The 24,852-nt window shown below is 46.3% G+C and overlaps 1 protein-coding gene and 1 long non-coding RNA gene across 5 annotated transcripts in view; one reads left to right on the plus strand and one right to left on the minus strand.

The window, feature by feature from the left end:
* The window catches only part of TCF20 (transcription factor 20), a 104,345-nt gene that overhangs the window by 28,959 nt on the left and 50,534 nt on the right, over positions 1–24,852 (plus strand). For all 3 annotated transcript variants that reach the window (XM_025457822.3, XM_025457830.3, XM_025457812.1), the window contains one exon: positions 18,699–24,386. In XM_025457822.3, coding sequence (XP_025313607.1) covers positions 18,735–24,386 — 5,652 coding nt within the window. In that variant the 5' untranslated portion in view covers positions 18,699–18,734. Of the gene's footprint in view, positions 1–18,698; positions 24,387–24,852 lie in introns of those variants that run through there.
* LOC112666653 (uncharacterized) lies at positions 13,061–22,328 on the minus strand. 2 transcript variants are annotated; one of them, XR_007413734.1, is made up of 3 exons: positions 22,188–22,328; positions 14,834–16,054; positions 13,061–13,908 (listed from the first exon to the last, which is right to left on the minus strand). It is a non-coding gene; the product is annotated as an uncharacterized LOC112666653 (long non-coding RNA). The 2 variants fall into 2 exon arrangements; XR_003140925.3 differs by having other exon boundaries at positions 13,065–14,910; positions 15,559–16,054.

Consider the following 24,852-nt stretch of genomic DNA (forward strand, 5'->3'; position numbering starts at 1 on the left):
TCCCAAGCTGCTGGGGAAATAGAGGGTAAATAGCTCTCAGATAATGCTGACCATGGTATGTGCCATAGGGAGGAGTTAGGGGGAAAGTAGAATTTGCACTAGACTTTAAAGGTGAGTGGTATGTCAGCAAAACTAATATTACTCAGGCAGAAGAACCAGCTAGAATAAAGGAAAGCCTGCAGAAGGTGTATGCAGGGGGCGCTGGGGAATACACAGAACATGACTAAGAACAGGAGGGATAAAGAGCACATTCTTTATTAGACCTGGTCTTAAATCTCAGCATTTCTTCTTCACTGACCAGCTGTGTAACCTTGTGAGAATTCAGCTTTCTGAGCCTCAGTTTCCCATTCTGCAGAATGGCTAATAACTACATCGCAGATTTGTTAAGATTATATGAGACTGGGTGGGGGGTACCTTTGTAGCTCTGTCAGTTAAGTGTCCAACTCTTGATTTTGGCTCAGGTTGAGATCTCAAGGTTGTGAGATCAAGCGCCACCTCAGGCTCTGTGCTGGGCATTGAGCCTGCTTTTTTTCCTCTCTCTCCCCACACCCTGCTTGCATGTGTGCATCTCTCTTAAAAAAAAAAAAAAAAAGGAAAAAAAGATGAGACTGTAATATATTGCCTGGCACGTAGTGTAAGCACTCAAAAAAAAAAAAATAGCTGCGATTATCAAATTTCTTTGCTTTAGAAGTGGTATTTCTTGTTTTAAAGTTAACATGTTCATTAGATCACTTTCTAGAAGGTGCCTGTCCCCCACAATCCTACCTCAGGGACAGTTACTGTCAAGAGTTTGGCAAATGTCTCCTCCTTATGTTTATCTCCATGGATCTTTGTTTTTTGTACACAGAATTATTTAAGGTTTGATTCCGGACCACCGCAATAAAGTGAATGTCATGATAAAATGAGTCAGATGAACTGTTTGGTTTCTCAGTGCATGTGAAAGTTATGTTCACACTATAATGTAGTCTGTTAAGTGTACAATAATAGCATTATGTCCAAAAAATACCTTAATTTTAAAATACTTGCTACTAAAAAATGCTAACCATCACCTGAGCCCTCAGCCAGTCATAGCCTTTTTGCTGGTGGAGGGTCTTGCCTCCATGTTGATGGCTGCTGATTGATCAGGGTGGTGGTTGCTGAAGGGTGTGGTGGCTGTGGCAATTCCATAAAATGAGGCAGTAATGAGGTTTGCCACATTGATGGACTCTTCTTCCACAGGTGGTTTCTCCATAGCCTGTGATGCTATTTGCATTTTCCTCACTTTAGAACTTTTTTCAAAATTGGAGTCAGTCCTCTCAAACCCTGTCACTGCTTTATCAAATAAGCGTATGTCCTGTTCTCAATCCTTTGTTGCCATCTCAACAGTTTTTGCAGCATCTTCACCAGTAGATTCCATCTCAAGATGGAACCATTTTCTTTGCTGATCATTAATGTGATCACGAGACTGCAGCAGCTCAGTCCCATCTCCAGGCCCTACTTCTGATTGTGGTTCTCTTGCTGTTTCCACCACATTTGCAGTGACTTCTCCACTGAAGACTTTGATGATCATGAATTGGAATCCACTTTTTCCAGACTCCTGTTCATGTTGATATTTTGGCCTCTTCCCATGAATCATGAATGTTCTCAATGACATCTAGAATAGTCAATAACATCTAGAATTCTTTCCAGAAGGTTTTCCATTTACTTTGCCCAGATCCATCAAGAGAATCACTATCTATGGAAGCTATACTCTTATGATATACCCTTATGATATGTATTTGTTGAATAGTCAGATTTGAAAGTTGCAATTACTCTTGATCCGTGGGCTGCAGAATGGATGCTGTTAGCAGGATTGTAAACGTTAGTTTCGTCGCACATCTCCATCAGAGCTCTTGGGTGACCAGAAGTACACTGTCAATGAGCAGTGATATTCTGAATGGAATCCTTTTTTCCTGAGCCGTAGTTCTCTTCTCAACAGTGAACTTAAGATACCAGCAAACCATGTTGTAAACATATATGTGTCGCCCAGGCTTTGTTATTCCATTTATAGAGCACAGGCAGAGTAGACTTAGTGTGATTCTTAAGGGTCCTGGGATTTTCAGAATGGTGAATGAGCACTGGCTTCAGCTTAAAGTCACCAGCTTCATTAGCCCCTAACAAGAGAGTTGGCCTGGCCTTTGACACATTGAAGCCAGGCATTGACTTCTTGTCTCCAGCTATGGCAGTTCGAGATGGCATCTTCTTCCAGCATAAGGCTGTTTGGCCTACGCTGAAAACGTGTTCAGTGTAGCCACCTTCATTATCTTAGCTCGAGCTTCTGGAGAACTTACTGAAGCTTCTGCATCCCCACTTGCTGCTTCAGCTTGCACTTTGATATTACAAAGGAAGACAGCTTCTTTCCTTAAACCCCATGAACCCACTTCTGCTAGCTTCAAACTTCTGTGGCTCCCTCACCTTTTTCATTCAGCCTTCATAGAATTAAGAGAGTTAGAGTTTTGCTCTAGATTAGGCTTTGGCTTAAGGGAATGTTATGGCTGGTTTGATCTTCTATGCAGACTACTAAACTTTTTCCCATATCAACAGTAAGGCTGTTTCATCGTCTTATCATTCACGTGTTCATTGGAGTAGCACTTTTAATTTCCTTCAGGAACGTTTCCTTTGCGTGCACAACGTGGCTGTTTAGCACAAGAGGCCTAGCTTTCAGCCTGTCTTGGCTTTTGACATGCCTTCTTCACTAAGCTTAATCATTTCTAGCTTTTGATTTAAAGTGAGAGACCTGTGACTCTTCCTTTCACTTTTGAACACTTAAGGCCACTGTAGGGTTATTAATAGGCCTAATTTCAATATTGTTATGTTTCAGGGAATAGAGAGGTCTGAGGAGAGGAACAGAGAGGAGAGAGAGAGGAGGAATAGCTGGTTGGTGGAGTGGTCAGAACACACATTGACTAAGTTTTAGTTTGCCGTCATATATGGGTATGGTTTGTGGCTCCCCAAAACAATTACAGTAGTAACATCAAAGATCAGTTGTCACAGATCACCCTAACAAATATAATGATGAAAAAGCTTGAAATATTGTGGGAATTGTGAAATGTGACACAGAGACATGGAGTGTCAAGTGCTGTTGGAAAAATGGCCAGTTTGACACAGACTTGCCACAAACTTTCAGTTTGTGTAAAAAAAGAAAAAAGTTAAAATTCAGTATCTGGGAAGTGTAATGAGGTATATACCTGTATTTGTTTTGATTGCCACTGTTCCAGGTTAGGATGTTCGGTGTGCGAGGCAGGGACAAGGCAGGCTGTGTGGCACGCCTGTAGGATGAGACTGGGCTGTATGTATGCCGATTAGTAATTAGGAGCCAGGGAAGGTTTTAGATCGAAGTGACTTGATTGGACTCATTTCGGTAACAGTGCTGAAATGTAAGTTGGATCGAAGTCCTGTAGTATGGGGAAGCAGGTATTTGACTGTTAGAGTGCCTGGTCGATGTCAGACACGTTTGTTACATACCTTCAACATGTGTGTCCTAGTTGGAGAAATGAGGGACTCACATGTGGGAGGGAAGTAAAGACAAGGCAGGGACCAAGCACAGGAGAGTGGTGTGTGGAGAAGAAATCAGGAAGGACAAGATCACGGATCTGAGCGTTTCTTGAAGGCTTCTGTGAAGAGGTCAGATGGGAGCCAGGCCTTGAAGAATAACTCCAATTTGGGAAACATTTTTGGGAGGAGCAAAGCACAAGTCATGAGGTAGGAGTCCAGGTATTGAGTGCATGGTCTGCCAGAGTAGTGGATGTGGGTTGAGCAGTAGTGAGCAGTATGGTTGGAAAGGAAACTTGCAGCGGCCTCGCCAATCCTGTTACACGCTCTGCCCCGTGGCCCCGATCTCACTGCACTGCAGTTGTCTTCCTTCTCTTCCACAGTCTTAGTCGTCCATGTGTTCCCAGGCCTGGTGAGGGCCCAGCACATAGTGGATACTAAAGAAAAATCGAACAACTGGGTGTTTGCTCTTTGTGGAAATTACAGACTGGATATCCTGCTGCCCCCTCAAACTCAAGGTTTAAAATAAAATCCTAGTCTGTCTCTCCACTGTCCCTTTGATTCTGCTCTCAGCCATCGGGCCTTCAAGAGGTCACCTCTCTCCACCCCCCCCACCCCGACCCCCTTGCTCCCATAGCAGTGTGTGTTTACCTCCCTGGTCCCAGAGTTGCTTCTGTACACCTGTTTGGGATCACCACATGACCCTCCCCAGCCCTTTCTCTCATCTCTACTAGCTACTTTTCCCCTTAACTGCTCTTCTCCTTCTCTAGCTGCTTTTCCTCTTTTGCAATCTCTAAATGCTGGAGTGATTCAGAGATCGCTCCTATATGGAATCCCTGAACCTGTGTGTGGCTTAAACCTTTTTTTTTTGGCGGGGGGCGGGGGGGGGGGGTTAAACCTTTTTTTTACCAAACCAAATGCCAACCTGGTATACACACCCTGCACTCGCTTGTGCACATGGACACACACAGCTGAAACAAGAGTTCCACAACACACTTCTTCATCTTACTCTGGGCCACAGGACTCTGTTATTTTCCATTCTGTTCTATTTTTTTTTTTTTTTTAAGTGCTGTTCATGACCCACTAAATTGATTTCACAACCTTCAGTTTGAAAAACTGCTCTGGATGATCTCACCCACTCCTTTGGCTTTAAATACTATCTTTGTACTGGTGACCTTACCATTTATATCTCCATCCCCACCTTTCCTTGAGAACCAGACATGCCAGCTATCTGCCTGACATCTCCACTTGGGTGTCCGCTAGGAATCTCAGAGTTAACCTGTCCAGCAGAGCACTCCTCATTCCCTTCAACCTGTCCCATTCCTGACCTCATCCCTCTCATACACGGTGCTCGGTTCCCAGTGGCTCAGTGGAGGACAGTACTGGAGTACTGGCTCCGGAGCCCACTGCTTAGGCTCAGACCCAGGCTGCTGTATGACAAGCTTGGAGGCCTTAGGCATTTACTAAACCTCTCCCTGCCTGATTATCTTCATTTGAATAAAGTGGAGTTGTTGGCTGTACCTTCCTGGTGGGACCATTGTGAAGATTGACTGGATTTTTACCTGTAGAGGATGTAGAACAGTGGCTGGCAGGTGGCTGGTGTTCAGCTAGTGTTGGCTGCTGCTGTTTGGCCTCATTGTTGTGTCCCTCACATCCACTGCTGATCCATTAGCAATTTCCTTTGGCTCCAACTTCAAAATATGTCCTTTATTTGACCACATATCACCACCTCCATCAACACCACATTCATCTATGCAGCCAACATCCCTTACCCAGATGACTAAAATAGCTTCTTAACTAACTCCCTACTTCTGCCCTGGCCCCTCCCAAAGTCTGTTTTCCACAGAACAATCAGAGTGGCCACTCGAGAATTGAAACCAGAGCATGTCACTCTCTAGCTCAAAACTCTCTAAAGCCTTCTAATAAAATCCAAAATTCTTACATGACTTACAAGGTCCTTCGCCAGTATTTTTCAAACCTGTAGCGTGCACATGCCTCGGGAGCTCATTACATGCAGATACTGATTGTCTAGACCCTTGGAGACCAAGCTCTGCACCTCCAGCGAGCACACCAACGGCAGCGCTGCTGCTCTGTTGGCCCCACGGTAGCAAGGCTGTGTGCTTGGGGGCCCCTTTTTCTGGCTGCCTCTCCCTCTGCTCTTTCTCTGCACTTGGCTTTTGTCACAGGGTTATTCCCCTCCCCAGTTCCTTCCTGCCTCTGGCCTTGGGCTCACCTTTCTGCGGGTCTTTGCATGGTTTCTCCCTGAGCTTGCTTGGGTCTCTGCGCATACCTCCCATCCTTTCCCTTCCTTCCTTCTCTCTGTCCCCTCGGTCTTGCATGTTTCACTCTCAGCTTCTCCTAGTCTGTGGCTTGCATTCATCTTTTCATTGATTTGTCTCTCTGAATGCTGTTCTCATGGAGGTTTGGGATTTGGTGAGTCGTCTTTAGAGCTGTGTCCCCAGAACCTAGATTCAGTGCCTGGAATGTGATATTTGGTCAAATGTGTACCAAATGACGAATATTCTTATGTGTAAATGTTCCTCCTGTTAGACATGGGCTCTTTGAGGGCAGGGACCATCCTTATGGTTTGTTTTAATTTTTTTGTTTGTTTTTTCTTTTTTAGGTGTTTACCTTGAATTCTTACTCTGGTCCTCTCCCACTCTTCACTCTCAGAGTTTCAGTCTTCATTGTTAAATAATGCATGACTATAGTCTTTTTATTTTTTTATTTTTTGTCCTTCCCTTAGTTAATGTTTTGGTATGTATCCTTTCCAGCTATTTTCTGCACTTATTTTTTTGAAATCTATGAGTAATAAAAGATGGAGCTTGCTTCTGGTATCAGGTGAATGAACTCTTGGCAGGATAATGCAACGAATTCTTCACCTTACCGAGGCCAACTCCGGGGCCATTTCTTTTCTCCAGTTGAGGAAACTGAGGCTTAAAGAAGTGAGTAATTTGCTCAGGCTCTCACTAGCAGCAGGCTACAAACCCCAGTTAAGAATCTGACCTGTCTCAGTTCAGTGTCTGTGTTGCCAGGAGAAGGCAGCTCCTGGAGAGTGGACATGTGAGCTGGTCTTCACAGAATAGTCTGGGTTAATCAGATACTGAGCCTGGGCAGGGTACTAGCATTCCACACAAGGGTGACAGCTTGGGCAAAGACCTAGAGTTCTGAAGCACACGTGGGGAAATGGAGGGAAGTCCACTGTCACTGGGGGTAGTGTGTGAAGGGAGGTCATGAGAGGTAAAGCTGGAAATTCAATTCTTTTGGTGTCAGAAACATGGAAGGATCTTGAAAGATTGTGAACTCTGTGGTACATTTTCAGACTGATTAGGTAGGGAACCAGAATTTTGTTTATTTGCAAAATATGTCAAGACATATGGAAAAGCACCCAGACTAATGGTGCCTTTGTACCCATCACCCAGATTTAACATCCTCTTGAGTATCTCCCTCTCACCCTCCATTTAGACCCATCCTCCCAAACACCATGCCTCTTTTACTTAATTGTTTCTAAAAATTTTCAATATTCACACACAAAGACCTAGGTGCTAATTTGGAAAAATTCTATTGTTAATTCATATAATAGAGTAAAAGAAAAAAGAGCTTGGTCCTACAAAATCTTAAGTTACCCCCTCAGGCTGGTTTGATGTGTCTTCATTTAGGCTGAAAGCATATCCCAGCTTTCTGACACACTGAAGTATTATAGGTGTATACCTTATACCTTGCCTGCCCCTTGGAAAAATCAGCCATTTTCCCAAGAAGCCTTGGTTCCATTTAGTGAAGAATGACATTTAGAAACCCAAAACTGAATGTCAGCTTGGTTCCCTAGGATTAATAGTGTTTTCTTCTAAAAACAACCATGCCTCTGCGCGTGTGTGTGTGTGTGTGTGTGTGTGTGTGTGTGTGTGATATTTAGCTTTTTCATTCACCTGGAGTTTTTTATGAATATTGTGAGATGAGGTCTAACAATTATTTTTCTCCCAGAAAGGTAGCATGTTATCCCAATGTCTTTTATTTAATTATAATTTAGAAAATTATAATTTACGATACATGGTAGAGCTACCTGTCATATTCATAAGGGGCGTCCCAAGATCAATTTAGATGACCACATCTGATCTCTGGGCAGGATGGCCAACAGTTCTTGGAAAAGGGGCTGGAGCAGGGTGAAGGGCTAGCTGGGGTTCCCTGCAGGTTTTTCCTAACTGTTGAGCCTGAAGGCTTTTAAAGATGTTATTGCATCCCCCCCACCCCATCCCCATTTAAAAGTTGTATGAGTACATAATTTCTAAATCTTCCCAGAGAAAAGGATCACAGAAAGCAATTAGTGTTGCTATTTACAGGAAAAAAGTGTTTCATTTTATAAAAGCAACAAAATTAAAAAGATACCAGTGGGCTAATCCAAAGGAGAAGTGGGCTAAAAAAAAATCACCATTTGGTAACCGTAAGAGAAGTGGCTTGATTCACATGGGAGTCATCGAGGGTGAATGTTTGACGAAGAACAAAATACTGGCGTAATCTCAGGATTTCTCCCACAATACACTTAGGAGTTACAAAGAGTAAGGTAGCAGCTTTACAGTGGGAAAACCTGGCAGAGATGGGCTTTGACTAGGTCTGACTCTGGTTGGCTCTCCTTGTGTCTCTCCTGCTGTGATGCACTAGTATTGGTATTGCTGCTGAGAATGTGAGAGCTAGGTCTAGACATACAGGTTGAGGGCCATCTTACAGAATGGAAGGGCTGTGCTCTGTCAGGGACATGGGAGTGAGGAAAACACTGAAGAACCATTCCAGGTCAACAGGATACAGTAAGACATGACAATTTGTCTTCCTGGATGAGATCCTAGACTACAAAGGAAAAAGAAATATTGTTTGGACAGTTTACCAGATTTGAATGGAGTCTGTAGATTAGATTGGTGGTGGTAATTTCCTAATAGTGGAGAGTTGTGTGCTGGTTACATAGGAGGGTATCTTTGTTTTTGAAAATATGCATACAGGAATATTTAGGGTTGATAGGGCTTCATTTCTTCAGTCTGCTCTCAGATCAGGAAAAAGCTGTTGGGGTGTGTATATAGGTAATGAATATGTGTAGGTAATAGAGCAAATGATGTAAAACATTATTTGGGGAATCTTGTTGAAGGGAATGTGTGAGCACGGTACTATTCTTGTACTTTTCTATGCATTTGAAATTATTTCAAAATTGTTTTTTAATATACTATTGAGATTTTGACTGGAACTCTTAGCTTTATAAACTAATCTGGAGGGATCCCTGGGTGGCGCAGCGGTTTAGTGCCTGCCTTTGGCCCAGGGTGCGATCCTGGAGACCCGGGATCGAATCCCACGTCGGGCATCCCGGTGCATGGAGCCTGCTTCTCCCTCTGCCTGTGTCTCTGCCTCTCTCTCTCTCTCTCTCTCTGTGACTATCATAAATAAATAAAAATTAAAAAAAAAACTAATCTGGAGACTTGACCTCTTATAAAAATGGATCTTTTTGTCTAGATACATTGTGTGTTCTGGTTTATTTCATTTTGTTTCCGGCTGTCCTTTTGGGTTCTTCCTAAAGCTTGTAATTTTCATCATATAGCTTTTGCCCACTTCTCCTTTGGATTAGCCCACTGGTATCTTTTTAATTTTGTTGCTTTTATAAAATGAAACACTTTTTTCCTGTAAATAGCAACACTAATTGCTTTCTGTGATCCTTTTCTCTGGGAAGATTTAGAAATTATGTACTCATACAACTTTTAAATGGGGATGGGGTGGGGGGGATGCAATAACATCTTTAAAAGCCTTCAGGCTCAACAGTTAGGAAAAACCTGCAGGGAACCCCAGCTAGCCCTTCACCCTGCTCCAGCCCCTTTTCCAAGAACTGTTGGCCATCTTGCCCAGAGATCAGATGTGGTCATCTAAATTGATCTTGGGACGCCCCTTATGAATATGACAGGTAGCTATCAAGTGGGGATGGACCCAGCCTCTTTTGGCCTAGCCAGGAGCAAATTTATGCCATTTCTGTGCAGTTACAGAAGCATACAGTTGATAGGATGCTACAACCTCGTGGCTGTTAGAGATTATGTCTAAAAATAGACCTGCCCACTGTGGAGTGGAATTCAGCTGTTTTTAGGCCTGATTCTGAAAAATAGCTCAGAGCTGGTTATTTTTGCATGTACACTTGCTTGGGCACCACAGCGTCTGAGGTGCATGCTTGGTATTGGCGCCAGGTTTCCTGGAGCAGAGATTCAGCCTGGCAAGCGCCTGTCTTTCCAACCTGCTCTGGACTTGTGGGGTCTCTTGTGCCTGCCTTTCTACCCCATGGGCAGGGAAGTGCTTTGCTGTCAGTCAGAGCAAATAGAGCAGAGATATTTTTGAAATAGTGTGAGGGGTGAATTTTTAAAATTAATTAAATTTTAAAATGATTATTTTCTACACAGACATTAATCTAAATAGAAATGAAAAGGAAGAAAATGCAAACCACAGTTCTGCCACCCTGAATAGTCACAAGGTTTTAATTTTCATACTATTCACTTTGGCCATGGACCAAATGAACGTCTCCTTTCTAGAGCATTGTAACCATAGAGCAGGTACGCATTTACAGGCATACTTTGTTTTATTGCGCTTCATTTTATTGCACTTTGCACATACTGTGTTGTTTCCTCCCCCCCACAAATTGAAGGTCTGTGGCTACCCTGCATCAAGCAAGTTAATCAGTGCCATTTTTCCAGCAGTGTTTGCTTCAGGATGAGTCTGTCACATTTTGGTAATTCCTGCAATATTTCATATGTTTTCATTTTTATTATCACATTTGTTATGGTGATCTGTGATAAAGATTATGACTTGCTGAAAGTTCAGAGGATGGTTAGCATCTTTTAACAATTAAGTATTATTTAATTAAGGTATGTACATTGTTTTTTTAAGATTTATTTATTTAGTAGGGAGAATGGGGGGATGGGCAAAGGGAGTGAGAGAAGAGAAACAGACTCTGTGCTGAGTGTGGAGCCTGATGCAGTGAAACAGACTCTGTGCTGACTGTGGAGCCTGATGCAGTGCTCAGTCTCCTGACTTGGAGATTATGACCTGAGCTGAAACCAAGAGTCGGATGCTTGACTGAGCTACCCAGGCACCTTGGTACGTTATTTTTTTAGACATAATGCTATTGCACACTTCAGACTACTGTATACTATAAACGTAACTTATACATGCACTGGGAAAAACATTCACTTGACTTGCTTTGCTGGAACCCAAACCACAATATCTCCACAGTATGCCTGTATACGTTACTCTTTTTCATTGGACTATGTACATAACCAGCATTTCCCATGGTGCTAGCATCTTCACAGTTACTTTTAATTAGTAGGTACTATTTTGTTAAGTGGATTTACCATACTTTGCTTAGTAATTTTCAAATGATAGAGAATTAGGTTCTTCCCAGAATTTAGGTTGCCCAAAGGAGTGTGGCTGTTGGTGGGCCATCTCAGCCAGCCTTAGTGACTGCAGGGTGGTAGCCCAGAGAGCAGAGTTTTCCTTTCACTTTCCCCCTGCCTATTTTCTTCTTACAGATATCACTGGAGTTAATACATTGGTATGTTGATTTTTGTTTGATTGTTTTGAAATCTCCCTAGGATAAAAATCTAGTTAATATTAGAATTGTTAGTCAAAAATACTAATATTCTTATTACCAAATTGCTTTTTAAAAAAGTTATAGTAACGGATACTGCTTTTGTTATTGTTTGTACCAGCCTCATCCTAACCTCACCAGATGGGATATCATCTCTTAATTTCTTTTTTTTTTGGAAAAATTGATAGCTGTAAATTTGTGCCTCTCGTTTTTGCCAGCATTAATTTTGATCATGGTTGAAGGTGAATATTTTTTAAAGTTTATATGACTAATATAACACATGTCTGTACCCCCAGAGAGCAAAATTTTTAGATCTGTAGCACTCTGGTGAGTTTCTTTTCCTCTGGATGACTGACTTGGAAATTCTGAGTTGGTTCCTTAAGCTCCTAGAATTCTGGGCTGCTCAGCCAGGGAGCCAGTCAACAAGTACTGTGAACACCTCATCTTATTCTAAAGGCCTACTTGTACCAAAATCTATCAGTCACTGAGAAAAATCTAGACTCTGCACCTCTGCAAACACAACTTAGAATTTGAAATATCAAGTTACTGGGCAAGTCTTTGAGCCCAATTGATGAACTTAGGAAGAGCCCGTGTTCGTACATACCTCAAGCAAATAACATGGGTGTATCCAGATATAAATAGTGAACTCAATTCTAGCAAATTTGAAGGTTTCTTTTTAAAATGCTTCCCAATTTATGAGTGTCTTGCTGCTGGTCAAGGCAGGCTTCTGCCAGGAGTACAAATGGGGGTTGGGGGTGGGCATTCCATATCTCACCTCTGTTTTCTACGAATGTTTTGCTTGTTATGTTCCCTGAGCCTCAGTTTACAGAAAGGAGCAATAATGATGAGGATGAACTACATCAATGTTTATGTAAAGTGCCTGGCACAGCGCAGGGCCTGTATTAGACACACAGTAAATAGGAGAGGGCTGTCGGCATCATAAACCTGACACAGGTGTTTGTCAGGATTTTTAAAAACCTGGATTTGGGTGCTCCTTGCTAAATTTGTGGTGCAGTGGAAGAACATGAGCTTTAGAATTGAGTTATAGAAGATCAGCTCCAGTTTATCCTGGAAGAGCGACTTTCGGCAAATTACACAATTTATGTTTTTTGTTTCCTCATCTGTGAGTTAAAATACCCGTAAAGCCATACAGCGCATGACACGTAGAATAAATGGGAGCTATTATTGCATCGGTAGCACATACCTTAGGTCGTGGTTAAGGGCAGATACACTTGACTCAGTTAGTTTTTACTAAGCAAGGGAAAGCCAGAAAATTCTCTGTTTTTAAGGAAGAGTTGTAGAGAAGATCACGTTTCTGGAGCTCTTACAGTTCTGAGAGCTGTTGGACTGACAAAGTGAGAAGGAATGTTTGGACCCAGGGATGCTTCAGAGAAGGCTTTGTGATGAGAACAGGCGGTGGCCTGGAGGGGACCAAACAGGTCTATTTGAGCATACCGGGTGGGTACAATGCCAGAGGGCTTCTGGGCATGTGGGGAGGGGAACACTGTCATGACTTCATTGAAGAAAAGCTGTTCCAGGTGACTGGTGCAGGGAGAAAGAAACTTGCGGAGCTGTTGTTTTCCCCAAGAAAGATGGAAGCGGCAGTGAGGGAGGCTAGAGAGGTAACAGGCAAATGCAGGAAGTGGAGAAGGAGCAGGATTAGGTGACATCTTGAAGAGAAAGGGTTACAGGAGGCAATGAGTTTGGGATTATTCTAAAGCTTCTTGCTTAGGATGGCTGAGAGCTGATTTTGGTTTTCCTGGAGGATGGGAAGTTGGGTCAGTTGAGGAAAGAACATTTTTGTTGCTGAAAATGAGTTGGTGACGGCCTAAGAATAAATATATTTTGTCATCTTTATAGAAATGATTCTAGCCACAAGTGACGCTGCCCAGAGTCTTTACATGCAGAAGTGACTGTTCTGCGCACCTCCCAAGGAGGGCTGGAGGCCTTGTCTTCTGGCCCTGCATAGCATGAGAACCACCACCACGTGGTTGATAAGTACTAGAGCCCAGCACCTGCTTGCCACTGTTTTCCATGTCCCGTTCAGTTTTTTTTTTTTTAAGATTTTATTTATTTATTCATGAGAGATACAGAGAGAGAGAGAGAGAGAGGCAGAGACACAGGCAGAGGGAGAAGCAGGCTCCATGCAGGGAGCCCAACGTGGGACTCGATCTGGGGTCTCCAGGATCACACCCTGGGCTGAAGACAGCACCAAACCGTTGAGCCACCCAGGCTGCCCCCCGTTGAGTTTTGAACCCTGGACATTTCATACTTGTAGCCTGGCTGTGCATTTTTTCTGACATTTCTAGGTATTTTGTTTTTTTAGTCCCTCTGGTATGCCATATTGCATGAAATAGAAGTCTCTCGCTCCCCAAGTGATGATAATTCTACGCTGAAATCCTAGGAATAAGAGAAGAGCTGTATTAGTCAGGGTCCTGTAGGAAACAGATGGCACACTCAGACTGGGTAATTTGAGAAGGTTTTAATTGTATCATTCAGGAGAAGGGAAACGTTCCATTTCAGGTATGAAGAGTTTTGATAGAGGAATTCAGGGTTTGTCCAACTGTCTGAAGAACAGGGGTTGAGAAGGTCAGGGAAGCTGTGCCTGACCGTCTCTGGCTGCGGTACCACAGTGATGAGCTCACAGTGAAGCCACCAAGCATCTGCGTCTGCTGCTTGAGCTACCTTTCAGGATATCAGTCTCTCCTTTTTCTTCTGTCTTCCAAACCTCTCTTGTGCTTCTCCTTGCATCCATGCTGGAAAGGAGGTTGCAGAAAGAAGCTTCCAGCTTCTTCGATCTGCAGAAGAGGACTTAGAAGTCGGGGCTTCATGACGTCAGGTTGACCACAGAACAGAATTGGGAGTGTTTACAAAGGGTGAGCAGGGGTGGGGGCTGCCAGTGAGAAAGTAGCGTCTCCTGGACCAGCAAGAGCTGTTACTTTCTCAGGCCTGAGGAGGAAGCAGTTGCTGAGACCTGGGGAAAGTGGCTGTTTAGGTTGTCCACAGGGAGCGTGGCCACTGGCAGACCATCTCAACCAGCCCCAGTGATTGCAGGGTTGGAACTCAGCACATCCTACCTCCGCCTTCTCTTCCCACCTCTTCCCAGCCAGGCAGGGCCAGAAGCCAGGAGCCCTGAGCCTCTTGGGGTCCGTACTGTGCCCCCTTGCAGGATGTAGAGCAGGGCGGAGATGGGGGAGAAAGGAAGCTGGAGGGCAAACAGAATAATCCACCAGGCAGAGGCCATGACTAGATGTGTAGGGAGTGTTTTTATCTTGAGAAGTGAAGAGTTTTTTTTCCAAGGCAAGAGAAGGAGCAGAAAAACACTGGTTAAACCTGGAGTGAAAGAGGAAGCAGGTGCTTGAAAAGATATTCAAGGAACCTGTATTGACAGTTTGGAGAACTTTGTGGAGAAGAGTGGATTGGAAAGTGAGATGGCGTTGGGCATGTGAAGGGAAGGGGGACGAAGGAAGCTGCTGTTTACTATAAGATGGCAAGGTCGTGGCCTGTGATGGGGTGGAGGGCGGGCCCCAGGCAGAAGCTGTGATTGCCATGAGGTGGGCGTGTGGACTTCTAGGCTGTGACCATACAGACAATAAGTTCAGGACCTCGCTCGTGCAACTCCACAGCTCCCTGAAACCATTCAGAAAGCTAGGAGAACAGGAGAAAATCAAAAAAGGGAAGTCAGGGAAAGGGAGAGTTGGGGAGGGAGGTGTGCCGGCAGACCTGTTTTCAGAGTGCGTATACAAATTCCTCATGGGTAACTGACTTCCTTTGGAGTCTCAAATTTTCTTTATCCAAGTCTGTATTCATTCAAACAAGGAAAATCAGGCATTTGTCATTATTAATCACGATGCTTCAAAACTAATTAGATTTGCTTTTTTAAAATGATAGGATAGTTTTGGAATGATCTCTATTAGTAGCTTATTTTATAATGCTAATACTAAAATTACAAATACTCTGGGCTGACATTTTCAATTACTAGTATACTTGGTTTGCCTATTGCTTTACTTGGAACTCCTAAAACAGATGAACTTCTATTCACTTTCTCATGACCAGATCCTTTATGTTTGTGAAGAATATTTAGCATGACTGGTATCCTGCAGGAGGTATTTGGCTGGAAATTTTTTCTTTTTTCGTCTGGTCCATAATCCAGAACTATAACAATAGGGAGGAGGACATCCTGACAGGACAGGGAATCTCTAGAGAAGGGCTGAGTATGGACCCTCTGAGGAATCGAACCCAGGTCTCTTCCCCTGTGGAGATAGGGTTTTCTCAGGAACCAGGCAGCATGCAGCGCAACTGGCTGGTGCTAAACTGGTCTTCAGTTCTTAGGAGCTCCTGCTGAGGAAAAATTTGCAGCAGGTGACAAAATTGTTTATATACACAGGTTTTCAGAAGCCTGATTTTGTTTACAGAATGATTAATTAAACAACATGTAAAATACTTACTTGGGGAGAGGTCATCTCTTGAGAAAGCTTTTCATTAAACTTCCAGATGTAGTCTTTCTGTCCACTGTCACCCATCTCAGGCACCTTCTAGAAGGCCACTGGCACCAAGAGCCAGGATAGAGGCACACCACAAATAGAGATACTTGTGTGGGCACAATGCTTTCGGCGGTTCTGGAAATACTGAGGGAGGTCCTTGTGAGGGGAGGCAGAGAAAGGACACACTGAAAAGTGTTGGTGGCCACCTACTTTCAAGGCTGACCTCTGACAGGACAGGTGGCAGCTGTCACTGACTGCATCCTGGATCCTCTGGGAGTGTGGTATGAGGTACATGGCCTGAGGGGGCCTGCTGCTCAGGAGCCCTGTGAGTTCTGTGCTTTGGTGTCCTTGTCTGTAAAACCAGGATATCCGTGCTGTGAGGGCTAGTGACAGTGTGTGCGGAGGGCTGGTCCTGTCCCAGGCACTACAGTAAGCCATTGTCTGTTGCCCGGCAGAGTCACTGGAACACAGAAAAGAGCAGTCTGTTGGCAGAGGCATTTTGAAGATGATGAGAAGCAGTTTCCTTTAGATTCTGAGATTATTTGTACTTGAATGTTTAAAGATGACTTTGGGTCATGTGATTATATAATCAAACTTAGTATCAAAGTAGTAGTCTCTTGTCTAGCTATTTTAGACTGAAGATATTTCAGGAAGAAGTGGGGCGGCTTTCTGAGTTTGGAGTTACTGACCATCTTCAACCATGACCCACGTTTACTCTCCAAAGCCTCCTTGCGGCTCTCGTGTGGACTCAAGTTGGGTTTTTTTCCCCTGGAACTGGGCCTGGAGGATTTTACAGGCAGGGTGTTCAGCATCCTCCAGCTCTGCTTTTAGATCGATCATGTTCTATTTTCTCTTCCTGCAACTCTCTCATCTCCCTGCCACACCACCACCTCTGAGTAGGTACGTTCTAGCCTAGTTCTCTAAAGCCTAGTTCTTATACCATTTATTGGTTCACAGAATGCCTGCCTTGTGCTCTGTACCATTTAGTGACAGGATTACAGCAAGGTGCAAAGTCTCTTCCCTTTGGGAAGTTTACATTCTAGTTGGGGGAGAGACAGTACACAAATAACTTATCAGTGTCTGTTGGGAAAACGTGCTGGGGAGGGAGATGGGGAAAGCCCAGCCTCAGGTGTGGAGTTAGCTATTTTTAATAGGATGTTAAGGCCAGGAAGGCCTTACCAGTCAGTTGACATTTGCCCAGAGACTGGAAAGAAGTAAGAGGGGCACACCATGTTGCTATGGGCTAGAGCAAAATTCCTCTGTAAAAATGCTTTTGGTGGTCACAGGAGCACCAGGATACAGGAGCACAGGATACAGCAGGCTAGAACAGAGGGTAGTGGGGGGAAGAGGTCAGAGGTAATGGGGTGGAGACAGGGACCCCTAAAAGCACCTTCACTTGAATGAGATGGGGAGCTCTCATTGGGCTTGGAGATAAGGAATCCAGCTTACCTTTTTTTCTTTTTTAAAGATTCTATTTATTCATAAGAGACAGAGAGTCAGAGACATACGCAGAAGAAGCAGGCTTCATGCAGGAAGCCTGATGTGGGACTCGATCCCTGGGATCAAACCCTAAGCCAAAAGCAGATGTTTAACCGCTGAGCCACCCAGCTGTCCCTTCAATTTACCTTTTAAAAGGATCACTGACTTTCTCCCTCTAGCAACTTTATTGTCCGCTAGCTCCCTAGCAGGAACTAAGAATAACTTAGTAAGCCATTGTGGGAAAATTGTCCTAACTTCCCCTACCACATAGGTGTTTCACAGCTTTTTTTGAGAGGAAGAAGGAAGGAGAGAATCTTAAGCAGGCTCCATGCCCAGCTTGGAGCCTGACACGGAGCTCGATCTCACAACACTCAGGTGATGACTTGAGCCAAAACCAAGAGTCAGACACTTAACCAAACCACACAGGCACCTCTCGCAACTTCCTTTTTAAATAATTGATTTTAAAGACTTTTTGGAGCAACTTGGTCTTGTCTTACTCAGCTGACTCTGAGAAGGAGACAGGCCCAGACAAAAGGCAAAATAAAATGATCTCTTGATTATCTAAGAAGAGTAATACATTACATACTAATTACATTAGCAAAGGTAATACAACATGTTGACCCAATCAGATGACTTTGGGAAGAGTCTAGGTCCTAGCTTGATGAATTTTTATTTTCCTCCATATCTTGTACTGTCCTCCAAAGTGACTGTTTTAATTCCCTCTTTCACAGTAATGGCCAGTAATAACTCTGAATACTAGGTTGGCACATTAAAAAAAAAAAAAAATGTGGGCGTTAGAGGTGCTGGAACTTCTTGTAGATCTCCAGAAAGAATCTGGAAGAAGGGTCACTGCTACTTTGGCTTATGCTCCCTAGGCCTTTGTCCCTGGGAGTTAAGGATAGATGGTTGAAGGGAGGAGTGCCTTGCACACCATTACATGTCAAGAAAGAGGTTAAGCCCTAGGTCTGTGTGGATGACTGCAGCTCTCAGGAATCCATACAGTGATGAGATTTGAGTATCCTGGGGTCGCCAGTCATCACAGGTAGTTCGGTAATTACAGGCAACTTGGAGTAGCGTACATTTGGACATAAGAGACTTGATTTCTGTTCTCTGGCAAGTTCTGTTTCTCAAAGTTGGGGAGGGCAGGACAGCCTTGGAGGGACTGCGTTATTGTTATTTTGAGACCTCAGTCCAGTGATCAGGCTATAATACAGGGAAGCAAGTAGATGACAGTGTTTTTTCTCACCCTCCCCAGCATAGCTGGAAGACTTACTTGAAAATTGCTTTTTTTTTTTTTATTAATACTAATAGCACATATTTTAACCCAGTTGAATGTTGGGGGTTCACTTATTTCATAATGAGGGTTTTTTTTCTGTATTAAATTTGAATTTACCCAGAATGTTTTCTTTTCATACTCCTCATAGATGTCTGCTGTACTCTTGAGGCCATTTCTCTGCTTACTGGCATTTTCAGAAATGGATAGGTTAAGAAATAAAAGATGAAATTCAAAACGATCCCCTTCATCTGGACATATGAATTATTGTATCCCCTCCATCACCCAGACCTGATTTTCTTTGTACGGAGATGCGTGTCTGATATTTTTCTGTCTCCTCTTCCATTTCCAGGAGGGCTGTTGGCCTGCTGCGGTGCTGCTGAACAGTATGCAGTCCTTCCGGGAGCAAAGCAGTTACCACGGAGACCAGCAGAGCTACCCACAGGAGGTACACGGCTCATCCCGGATAGAAGAGTTCAGCCCGCGTCAGGCCCAGATGTTCCAGAATTTTGGGGGCGCGGGTGGTGGCAGTGGTGGCAGCGGCGGCAGCAGCGGTGGTGGGCGACGAGGAACGGCAGCTGCAGCAGCAATGGCTAGTGAAACCTCTGGCCATCAGGGCTACCAGGGTTTCAGGAAAGAGGCTGGAGACTTTTATTACATGGCAGGCAGCAAAGACCCTGTGACGACAGGAACCCCGCAGCCACCTCAACGAAGGCCTTCGGGGCCCGTGCAGAGCTACGGCCCCCCCCAGGGGAGCAGCTTTGGCAATCAGTATGGGAGCGAGGGGCATGTGGGCCAGTTTCAAGCACAGCACTCTGCCCTTGGTGGTGTGTCTCATTATCAGCAGGATTACTCGGGGCCTTTCTCTCCAGGGAGTGCTCAGTACCAACAGCAGGCTTCCAGCCAGCAGCAGCAGCAGGTACAGCAGTTGAGACAGCAGCTTTATCAGTCCCACCAGCCTCTGCCACAAGCCACTGGCCAGCCAGCATCTGGGTCGTCCCATCTGCAGCCGATGCAGCGGCCCTCAACTCTGCCGTCCTCTGCCGCCGGTTACCAGCTGAGAGTGGGTCAGTTCGGCCAGCACTACCAGTCTTCTGCTGCCTCCTCCTCCTCCTCCTTCCCTTCACCGCAGCGCTTCAGCCAGTCTGGCCAGAGCTATGATGGCAGTTACAGTGTGAATGCTGGATCCCAGTATGAGGGACACAGTGTGGGTTCTAATGCACAGGCTTACGGAACACAATCAAATTACAGCTATCAGCCTCAGTCTATGAAAAACTTCGAGCAGGCGAAGATTCCACAAGGGACACAGCAGGGGCAGCAGCCGCCCCAGCAGCAGGCACAGCAGCCACAGCAGCACCCCCCGCAGCATGTGATGCAGTATACCAACGCTGCCACCAAGCTGCCCCTGCAGGCCCAGGTGGGGCAGTACAGCCAGCCTGAGGTTCCTGTGAGGTCCCCCATGCAGTTCCACCAGAACTTCAGCCCTATCTCAAACCCTTCCCCGGCGGCCTCTGTGGTTCAGTCTCCAAGCTGTAGCTCCACCCCATCTCCTCTTATGCAGAGTGGAGAGAATCTCCAGTGTGGGCAAGGCAGTGTGCCCATGGGTTCCAGAAACAGAATTTTACAGTTAATGCCCCAGCTCAGCCCGACCCCCTCAATGATGCCCAGTCCAAATTCTCATGCTGCGGGCTTCAAAGGGTTCGGACTAGAGGGAGTGCCAGAAAAGCGACTGACAGATCCTGGGCTGAGTAGTTTGAGTGCCCTGAGCACTCAAGTGGCCAATCTTCCCAATACTGTTCAGCACATGCTACTTTCTGATGCCCTGACGCCTCAGAAGAAGACCTCCAAGAGGCCCTCCTCATCTTCTAAGAAAGCAGACAGCTGCACAAACTCCGAAGGCTCCTCTCAGCCTGAAGAACAACTGAAGTCCCCTATGGCTGAGTCACTGGACGGGGGCTGCTCCAGCAGCTCTGAAGATCCAGGCGAGCGTGTGAGGCAGCTGAGTGGCCAGAGCACCAGTTCTGACACCACCTACAAGGGCGGAGCCTCCGAGAAAGCTGGCTCCTCGCCTGCACAGGGCACTCAGAACGAAGCCCCCAGACTCAATGCCAGTCCTGCGGCCAGAGAAGAGGCGGCCTCGCCTGGTGCTAAGGACACACCACTTTCGGCCGAGGGCAACCCAAAAGTCAATGAAAAAACAGTTGGGGTGATTGTTTCCCGGGAAGCTATGACAGGTCGAGTAGAAAAGCCTGGTGGGCAAGATAAAGGCTCCCAAGAGGATGATCCTGCATCCACCCAGAGGCCACCCAGCACTGGCGGGACAAAGGAAACCAGTCACCCACCAGTCCCGCAGCCAGAGCCCCCGGGGGGAGGGAGCAAAGGAAACAAGACCGTAGATAATAACTCCAACCACAATGGAGAGGGAAACGGCCAGGGCGGGCACTCGGCAGTGGGCCCTGGTTTTATAGGCAGGAGTGAGCCTAGCAAATCCCCGGGCAGCCTGCGCTATAGTTACAAAGATAGTTTTGGGTCAGCTGTGCCAAGGAACGTCAGTAGCTTTCCTCAGTATCCTACAGGACAAGATAAGGGGGATTTCACTGGCCACGGGGAGCGAAAGGGGAGAAATGAGAAGTTCCCTAGCCTCCTGCAGGAAGTGCTTCAAGGTTACCACCACCACCCTGACAGGAGATATTCTAGGAGTACTCAGGAGCATCAGGGCATGGCCGGTGGCCTGGAAGGAGCCACGAGGCCTAATGTCTTAGTCAGTCAAACCAATGAGTTAGCTAGCAGGGGCCTTTTGAACAAAAGTATTGGGTCCCTGTTAGAAAACCCACACTGGGGCCCCTGGGAAAGGAAGTCAAGCAGCACAGCTCCCGAAATGAAACAGATCAATCTGGCCGACTATCCGATTCCCAGAAAATTTGAAATAGAGCCTCAGTCATCAGCCCATGAGCCTGGGGGTTCCCTTTCTGAAAGGAGATCCGTGATCTGTGATATTTCTCCACTGAGACAGATTGTCAGGGACCCAGGGGCTCACTCACTGGGACACATAGGTACTGACACCAGACTTGGGAGGAGTGAGCGGCTCAATCCAAGTTTAAGTCAGTCGGTCATTCTTCCAGGTGGGTTGGTATCCATGGAAACAAAGCTGAAATCCCAGAGCGGGCAGATAAAAGAGGAAGACTTTGAACAATCCAAATCTCAAGCCAGTTTCAACAACAAGAAATCTGGAGACCACTGCCATCCTGCTAGCATCAAGCATGAGTCTTACCGAGGCAATGCCAGCCCAGGAGCTGCCCACGATTCCATCTCAGACTATGGCCCACAAGACAGCAGACCCACACCAATGCGGCGGGTCCCTGGCAGAGTCGGTGGTCGAGAGGGCATGAGGGGGCGTTCCCCTTCACAGTATCATGACTTCTCAGAAAAACTGAAGATGTCTCCTGGGAGGAGCAGAGGCCCAGGGGGAGATCCTCATCACATGAACCCACACATGACCTTTTCAGAGAGGGCCAACCGGAGTTCTTTACACGCTCCCTTCTCTCCCAACTCAGAGAGCTTAGCCTCTGCTTACCACACAAATACTCGGGCTCATGCTTACGGGGACCCCAATGCAGGTTTGAATTCTCAGCTCCATTATAAGAGACAGATGTACCAGCAGCAACAAGAGGAGTATAAAGACTGGAGCAGTGGTTCTGCTCAGGGAGTGATTGCTGCAGCACAGCACAGGCAGGAGGGCCCGCGGAAGAGCCCAAGGCAGCAGCAGTTTCTTGACAGAGTGCGGAGCCCTCTGAAAAATGACAAAGATGGTATGATGTATGGCCCACCGATGGGGACTTACCATGATCCCAGCGGTCAGGAAGGGGGGCGCTGCCTCATGTCTAGTGATGGTCTGTCTAACAAAACCATCGAATTGAAGCATGGCTCCCAGAAGTTACAACAAGAATCGTGTTGGGATCTTTCCCGGCAAACTTCTCCAGCCAAAAGCAGCGGTCCTCCGGGAATGTCCAATCAGAAGAGGTACGGGCCGCCCCATGAGGCCGACGGACATGGGCTCACTGACACGGCACAGTCATCCAAACCCAGTAATGTTATGCTCAGGCTTCCAGGCCAAGAGGATCATTCTTCTCAAAACCCCTTAATCATGCGGAGGCGGGTGCGTTCCTTTATCTCTCCCATTCCCAGCAAGAGGCAGTCACAAGATGTGAAGAACAGCAACACTGAAGATAAAGGGCGCCTCCTTCACCCACCGAAAGAAGGCGCTGATAGAGCGTTCAATTCCTACGCACATCTTTCTCACAGTCAGGATGTCAAGTCTGTCCCTAAGAGGGAATCTTCCAAGGACCTTCCAAGTCCAGACAGTAGAAACTGCCCTGCTGTTACCCTCACAAGTCCTGCTAAGACCAAAATACTGCCCCCCAGGAAAGGCCGAGGGTTGAAACTGGAAGCTATAGTTCAGAAGATCACATCCCCAAACATCAGGAGGAGTGCATCCTCGAACAGTGCGGAGGCTGGGGGAGACACGGTTACTCTGGATGACATACTGTCTTTGAAGAGTGGCCCTCCTGAAGGTGGGAGCATTGCTGTCCAGGATGCCGAAATGGAGAAGAGAAAAGGTGAGCTGGTATCAGACCTAGTCTGTCCGACAAGCCAGGAGTTAAACATAGAAAAGCCCCTGCCGAGGTCTTCAGAGGAGTGGCGTGGCAGTGGGGACGACAAGGTGAAGACCGAGACACACCCAGACACAGTCACTGCTGGAAAGGAACCCCCTGGCTCCATGACATCCACGACCTCACAGAAGCCTGGGAGTAACCAGGGGAGACCAGATGGTTCCCTTGGTGGGACTGCACCTTTAATCTTTTCTGACTCAAAGAATGTACCTCCAGCAGGCGTGTCGGCCCCTGAGGCAAACCCCAAGGCTGAAGAAAAAGAGAACGATACAGTGACGATTTCCCCCAAACAAGAGGGTTTCCCCCCTAAGGGGTACTTCCCATCAGGAAAGAAGAAGGGGAGACCCATTGGTAGTGTGAATAAGCAAAAGAAACAGCAGCCACCGCCTCCACCCCCTCAGCCCCCTCAGATACCAGAAGCTTCTGCAGATGGAGAGCCAAAGCCAAAAAAGCAGAGGCAAAGGCGGGAGAGAAGGAAGCCTGGGGCACAGCCAAGGAAGCGGAAAACCAAACAAGCAGTTCCCATTGTGGAACCCCAAGAACCTGAGATCAAACTAAAGTATGCCACCCAGCCACTGGATAAAACCGATGCCAAGAACAAGTCTTTTTTCCCTTATATCCATGTAGTAAATAAGTGCGAACTTGGAGCCGTTTGTACAATCATCAATGCTGAAGAGGAAGAACAGACCAAATTGGTGAGGGGTCGGAAAGGTCAGAGGTCTCTGACCCCACCACCCAGCAGCACTGAAAGCAAGGCACTCCCAGCTTCGTCCTTCATGCTGCAGGGCCCTGTTGTGACAGAGTCTTCTGTCATGGGGCACCTAGTTTGCTGTCTGTGTGGCAAGTGGGCCAGTTACCGGAACATGGGCGACCTCTTTGGACCCTTTTATCCGCAAGATTATGCTGCCACTCTCCCCAAGAACCCGCCTCCCAAGCGGGCCACGGAGATGCAGAGCAAAGTAAAGGTACGGCACAAAAGCGCTTCGAACGGCTCCAAGACGGACACTGAGGAGGAGGAGGAGCAGCAGCAGCAGCAGAAGGAGCAGAGGAGCCTGGCCGCCCACCCCAGGTTTAAGCGGCGACACCGCTCGGAGGACTGCAGCGGAGGCCCTCGGTCCCTGTCCCGGGGGCTCCCTTGTAAGAAAGCCACCGCCGAGGGCAGCAGCGACAAGACTGCCTTGGACTCCAAGCCCTCTGCGCCCACCACCTCGGAAGGGGGCCCTGAGCTGGAGTTACAAATCCCTGAACTACCTCTTGACAGCAATGAATTTTGGGTCCACGAGGGTTGTATTCTCTGGGCCAATGGAATCTACCTGGTCTGCGGCAGGCTCTACGGCCTGCAGGAGGCGCTGGAAATAGCCAGAGAGATGGTGAGTATGGCGTCCCTCTGGGGCTCGCTCTGCCTGGCTTGTCCCCTTCCCTCCTTCTCTCCTTGGTCTGGGGTCCAGCCTGACCGTTTATTCTGTATCACACGATGATTCCTCCAGATGAAAGCCCCTAGGCCCACACACCAGTAGACGGAAAATGAAGTAATTTGGAAGATTTGTGTAACTTATTTTTATTGGTAAGACGTGTTTCTAGGTTATAGAGTAGTGTCCGTGCAGCACCTTGTACCAAGGCGGGCTCCCCCTGCTCTACCTCCCTGGAACCTGCCCCATGCCTGGCTGCTTCCCTCTGTTTCTCCACCATAAGCTGTTACTGCTATTTGTGTTATTTATCGATGCTTTTCCCCCATTTTTCAACATCTGACTCTGTAACATAAAGTATACTATATGGTTCTATTTCCTCTCTTCTAAGACTGTTCATTTCTCTAGATTATTATCTCATGTTGTTACC

This window comes from Canis lupus, chromosome 10 (assembly GCF_003254725.2).
Source record: "Canis lupus dingo isolate Sandy chromosome 10, ASM325472v2, whole genome shotgun sequence".
Taxonomy (NCBI): domain Eukaryota; kingdom Metazoa; phylum Chordata; class Mammalia; order Carnivora; family Canidae; genus Canis; species Canis lupus.